This window comes from Bombus impatiens, unplaced genomic scaffold, assembly GCF_000188095.3.
Source record: "Bombus impatiens unplaced genomic scaffold, BIMP_2.2 scf_0281, whole genome shotgun sequence".
NCBI classification, from domain to species: Eukaryota; Metazoa; Arthropoda; class Insecta; order Hymenoptera; family Apidae; genus Bombus; species Bombus impatiens.
The window spans coordinates 25782-31693 of record NT_176700.1 but is presented as its reverse complement, the minus strand read 5'-3'; the positions used below and the strand labels follow the sequence as shown (position 1 = coordinate 31693).

Sequence of the window (5912 nt, the reverse complement as noted above, 5' to 3'; positions counted from 1 at the left end):
GTCGAGGCAGTCGCGATCGAGCGGTGGCGGCGCGTCTATCGATCGTCACGTGTATACGTCGTCACAGCCAGTTAATTAGACGAGTCGGGTCTGGCATGCCCCTCTTTAAGAATTCAGAGCTCGTGCGGCCAGTGGTACGTGCTGATCGAGCGGAAAGTTTCCCTTGCGACTGGCTGACGCACGAACCGCTTGCTAGTTTCGTCTCGGCAGTCGAGTGAAACCGGCCCTAACGGCCGTCAGTCTTCAGTCTTGCCGGTGGAGGACCACTGGACCAGTCAACAGACTCAACATGGAACACCTGACAACGTGGAAAATGTTTTACGTTTGTGTATTGGCCATCTCTCTGATGGTTCGTCCGTCCACTGGCTCGCAAATGCAGCCGCTCGTCGTCAGCAACTCGTTGGACGAAGGTGTCGCCAAGGACTACTTTATAGGACCGTGTCTGGTGAACACGAATCAAACTTGCCCTGATAAAGAGGTGACGTTCTTCTTATACACGCAAAGAAATCCCGATGCGGGTCAGCAGATCATGGTCGACGAGAAGCGCTCGAATTTGAAACGAATCCATTTCGAACCTTCGAACCCTACCAAGATCCTGATACACGGTTACGATTCTGACATGGCACTGTCTTACCTAGTGGACGTGCGAAACGAATACCTGAAAACCTATGACTACAATGTGATAGCCATGGATTGGCATCGTCTAGCTACGGCACCCTGCTATCCCATCGTTGTGCAAAACGTGCCACACGTGGGCGATTGTTTGGCCCAGCTGGTGCAGAGACTGAGGGACGTGGGTGCGGACGATATCCACGTGATCGGCTTTAGTCTGGGTGCTCACGTGCCCGCGTTCGCGGCTAGAGCTCTCAGACCGTACAAGATGTCAAGGATAACGGGTTTAGATCCTGCCATGCCGTTGTTTGTCACCGTGGAGAATGACTACAAATTAGACCCGTCGGACGCTGTCTTCGTCGATGTCTTTCATACGAACGCGTTCATTCAGGGCAAGGTGGAGATGAGCGGGCACATAGATTTCTATATGAACGGTGGGATCAACCAGCCAGGTTGTTGGGACAATTGGAAGCCTTTCGAGTGTGATCATCACAGATCCGTGATGTATTTCGCCGAGTCCATCAATTCGGATGTGGGTTTCTGGGGCTGGAAATGCGGAGGATTTTCTTTTTATCTGCTTGGCCTGTGTCCTCCCAGGTACCCGGCCGTTTTGGCTGGCGACAAGGTGGATAAGAAGAGCAGAGGCTTTCATCTGGTGAGAACGAACGGGCACAAACCGTACGCCATGGGAAATTTCAGCGTGAACCGGTTAGATATGTATACGTAAGGTCGACGAAGTGTCGAGCGCTACTGTCGCGAGATACAACTCGTACGATAAATCGAAGAATGTACGACGTGAGACTTTCGGATGCGATTCTGCTCTCTGATTGCGGAGCATAAAGAGGACACGTGCGTGAGACGAAGCGGTTGCTGCTGCAAGCGGGCACCAACGATGTGTCCCTCCGGCAAATTGTCACGGTGAGCGTGAGAGTTGACTGAAAAACGTGTTCCGTGTCAAGGTCAGGGTATCTCGAGCACCTGGTGCTCCGCTAATCGATACTGTGTTCGGCGTAGAGAAAGAAATGGGGCTAACCGGCTATAAGCCCGTTTAGGAGTTGATTCGTATCGATTCGGACGCGCGCGAAACGGATGAACAAACTATCGGCTCGAAAGTTTCGATAAAACGAAATCTTCTCTGGGAAGATTAAACTTGGACATTTCGAAGCATTTCTCGGGCAAATTTTTGTGTGAAGTACATTAATATCAAACATCTTTTTACTTTCGCCAAAGTGATTAGGATCGTGGATTTGAACTTATATATCGTGGTTAGGGGATATCGGTTCGTCGCATCGGTTTGACGAATAAAAATCAGTGGTTTGATAGGAATTGTGAACATCGTTGTAAGCTTTTTACGTAACAATGTGCATCGAATGGATCTTTACGAGATATTATCCAACTTATATCTAATGTTACGTAACACGCGCAAAAGTTACAGCTACATTAGTGAGATTTATCGAAGAAACTTGATTTCGAAAATATATGCAAAATATATATTGAATATATACAAATATAGAAGAATTTAATTTCAGCGTAACATATGTAAATTACATATGTAAAGGATTATAAATAAGCTGAATTTTATTAATATCGTTTGAAATATTGATAAACGAGTTGCACGTAATCTGTTATTTGTTGATAGAGGCGCAGTTATTTAGCGAGATTTTGTATCATATTTATGGATTGTCGTCGAAATAATGATACAAAAATATTATTTTGTATAAAATAAGAGAGGTTATTTATTCCTTATATCATTTACTTTGGATTCTCATATTTCGGTCATTTATTGTATTTATCATATCGAAAATTCTTTATTTTCATCCAGTGTTATTAATTGCTATCAATTTACTAAAATATTTAAAGCGATTAATAATGTATGATTTATATTTATTTATTTGTTACATTTAACTTAGATCGTAAAATTACGTTATCATCGGAGATATTATTTTTGATACCAGGAAATTCCAAGGCAAACATTACGTCCGATAGTAATGATATGCCTGTTACTACAGAAAAATACGTATCGATTTAATGTAACTCGCACGAAACATAAAAATGATTTATTTGTTTATCTATTTACTTAATTTTCCTATGATCCTCTAAACTTTTCCAACGTAGTTCCACTCTCACCTTTATGAACAATTTTTCAAATTCTGTGAACAACGCACCTTTGATATAAAATTGAAGTATGGAGATACACGTGTTAATGAAAATTTGTTTATAATTGTCTAGAATTTTTGAAAACAGACAAATATGTGTGAGTGGAAAACGACTACGGGCTTTAGTAATATTTAAAGCATTTGTGAATGTAACAATGCCTTAAGTGTATTGTAAATATATTATATTGTTTACAATGCCTTCCTATAGTTCTGAATAATATCATAGGAAAAAATATAGGTGTAGATTGCATGATTTTATACATTTCAATACTTTTGTATTAACACGTAAAATTATAATTATTATTCTTCTAGAATATTTCAAATTGATTTCTCAATAAAAAAAAGGCAAATGATAAGAGATTACACAATTAAGAAGTTAATCTTATCAATAACCTGTTTTCATCTTTTCTACGGTAAAAAGTCTGTCTAGATATAATTATATATCTGTGATCAGATTAATGATTAAATATCTATTTGATTCGGGAATTAGAGCAACATAGATTGCAATCTAATTAATTAGTGGTATTCTATATTGATTACGATTCTTCATATTGATATTACATTAATTCGAAAGTTCTCAAAAGGAATAGAAATACACCTAAAATGAAAAGATATTACCAAAGCTACTCGATAATTTATATAAATAATATTTGTAATAACGTTTAACATGTAATATCTATTTAAATTATGCGTAGCGTAATTTTATATTAGTTTCATCGAAAATAAATGATGAATCAGAATTCAGCCACGTTTGATTTTTCAACAACTCCACTATTAAAAAATTAAAAATTCATTAGAATCGATACATTTTCAGTAAAGATTCTTCGCCAATGAAATATAAAATCATTGATCCATATCTAAAAAATACTGCAATCTTCCGGAATTAATAAATTGCTGTGTTATAAACATATTTTTTTATCTTCGAAAACTATCTGGATATTCGAAAACACACTAATCGATAGACGACACAAAAAGCGGGGCAAGATAAGATTTCTATATTAGGAATATTCCAATTGTGACAATGCTTTAGTGAAGTCTAATTCCCACGATATAAAATCCATTAATAACAAATGACAATTGTTATCTTAGTCGAGTGACAAATCCAAACACGTTCTATTCGGTCATTTATTTCCTATCTACGTAACGTTGTACGGGGTGTCCCATTGTTTTTTCTGCAAAACCGTTCAAAAATATTTTCCTAATAATAAGAATTTTAAAAATGTCGTATAAAACAAAAATTGATAAATGCGTTATTAACCTGTTAACTGGATCACCCCTTAACCAGAAACTTTTACTAACTTTTTACTAATTATAAAAATGTATTAATTAATCAAGACACGAAAAAGTGCTCAACTCCAGTTATATTAATTGTAACATAATTTATCATTAACGCGAATGAATTGACACGCAAAAGGATAGGAAATCCCCAAATGTAGTATTGTTTTTGAAAAAAAATAATCCGTATATTTAACTCGTTTTCCCTCTTTAAACAGTTAAACAATTATTAACAGCAACACGAGTTATTGATCATTTTTCCTGCAATGTTTTATAATGTGGCGAATATCGAACGTTCGTACGATTCTAAAAAGAATTTATTACTTGAACAGAGTCCGGTGCAAAGACCTTAGAAGATCTAAAGGACCAGAAGCCTTACTGCATGATCCTGTTAGTTTCTTTAAAGCCGACTTTAAGACAAAACGGTTCGTCATGCTCTATAAGTCGCAGGTGAAACGTTTCAAGAGTCAAAGGCTGTGCGAGAGAGGCTTCGATTAATTTTGTCGCTTACATACCGGGGTCAGATTTCCTGATTATATTATGTTTATTAATGCCATTTTATGTAAATCAACGATAAGTATAATGCTCACTATCTTAACTTTAATAAGTTTTATATCGCGTGTTCTACAGCAAATTTATTACTACGATTAAATTAATGAAATTTGCTATTGCATATTAAAATAATTGAAATGAATGAATAAGTTCCAATTTAATCGTACTATTTGCAAACGCAGTAATAGTAACAATAGCGATAATTAACATACGTGTAATCTTAGAGTAGATTACAAGAATTAATATATTTAGCAAGTAAAGAAATAATATATTTACCAAGGTTTTAGATCGACTTTAAAATACAAGTATGTCATAAAAGTAAAATTAAATTTTATAGTAATAAACGAAAAGTGTATGGTGTCGAGTGCCAATTATGACTTTCCTTTAAATAATCTAATTGAAAATTTAACAATTTTTCTCTCTAAAGTAACACAAGCCATTTCATTTGTACAGTGTTAGAACATTCAAATTGAATCATCACCAATTCGAATATTAAACAAACGGAAAGCACGTTTTGGAAGTTGGATTGTATCCAAACAATTCGTTAGTAACTAACGAGGCTCTCGTTAGCCGGTACGTGATGGCAAAGACTATAAGAACCGGCTCGAAAAAAAAAGAGAAAGAATTCAGGACACCGACTAATTCATTAAAAAATCCGATTGTTACAAATTGAAATTACATAACATAGTTTAAGCAACAGGTAAAGGATTTTCATTTATTCTAAAACGAAAATAATTTAAAACTAGAAACTCTTTTTCTAAGGAAAATAATCCTAATTAGTTTTGAGTAATATTTCAGCAACTAAAATTATAAAGTTTACAAACAAAAATTGTATAAAGTATACAAATTCTAATATTCAATTCTAATATTATATCTTAAATTAACGTTGTAATCTTCTACTTCTCGAATTTTTAACATTCATTGGTAACATCTCAAAAAATGTTGTTTCATACGTAAACTGTATACAGTTCGGGAAAATGGGATTAATCGATTAATTGTAACTTGATAATAATAGTTGTTTAAGGATGAATTATTAAGTAACCTACTTATTAAACGAGCTCAAGAATTAGATCGTGTATCACTCGTCTATTTACAGTTATTTTTTCAAATTTTATCTTCATTTTCTGCAATCGTGACACACATCTGTATTACATCTCACATATCTATCTAGAAAATCTAGGTTATTTTCTCTTTTCAGTATATCTTTAAATGGAGCAAGATCCATCTACATATTGAAATCTCTCTGAATATTTTCTTCTGTAAAATACGCGATCGTTTGATCGAAAACTTACGGTATAACATTTTATATCAAAATGA

The 5912-nt window shown here is 35.3% G+C and overlaps 1 protein-coding gene across 1 annotated transcript in view; it reads left to right on the top strand.

Moving 5' to 3' along the window:
* LOC100740535 overlaps positions 1-2684 on the top strand; it is a 119475-nt gene extending 116791 nt beyond the window's left edge. The window contains exon 7 of the mRNA XM_033320338.1: positions 197-2684. Within this exon, the coding sequence (XP_033176229.1) occupies positions 197-1339 (1143 nt within the window). The 3' untranslated portion in view covers positions 1340-2684. The remainder of the gene's footprint in view (positions 1-196) is intronic.
* Positions 2685-5912: the final 3228 nt, after the last annotated feature.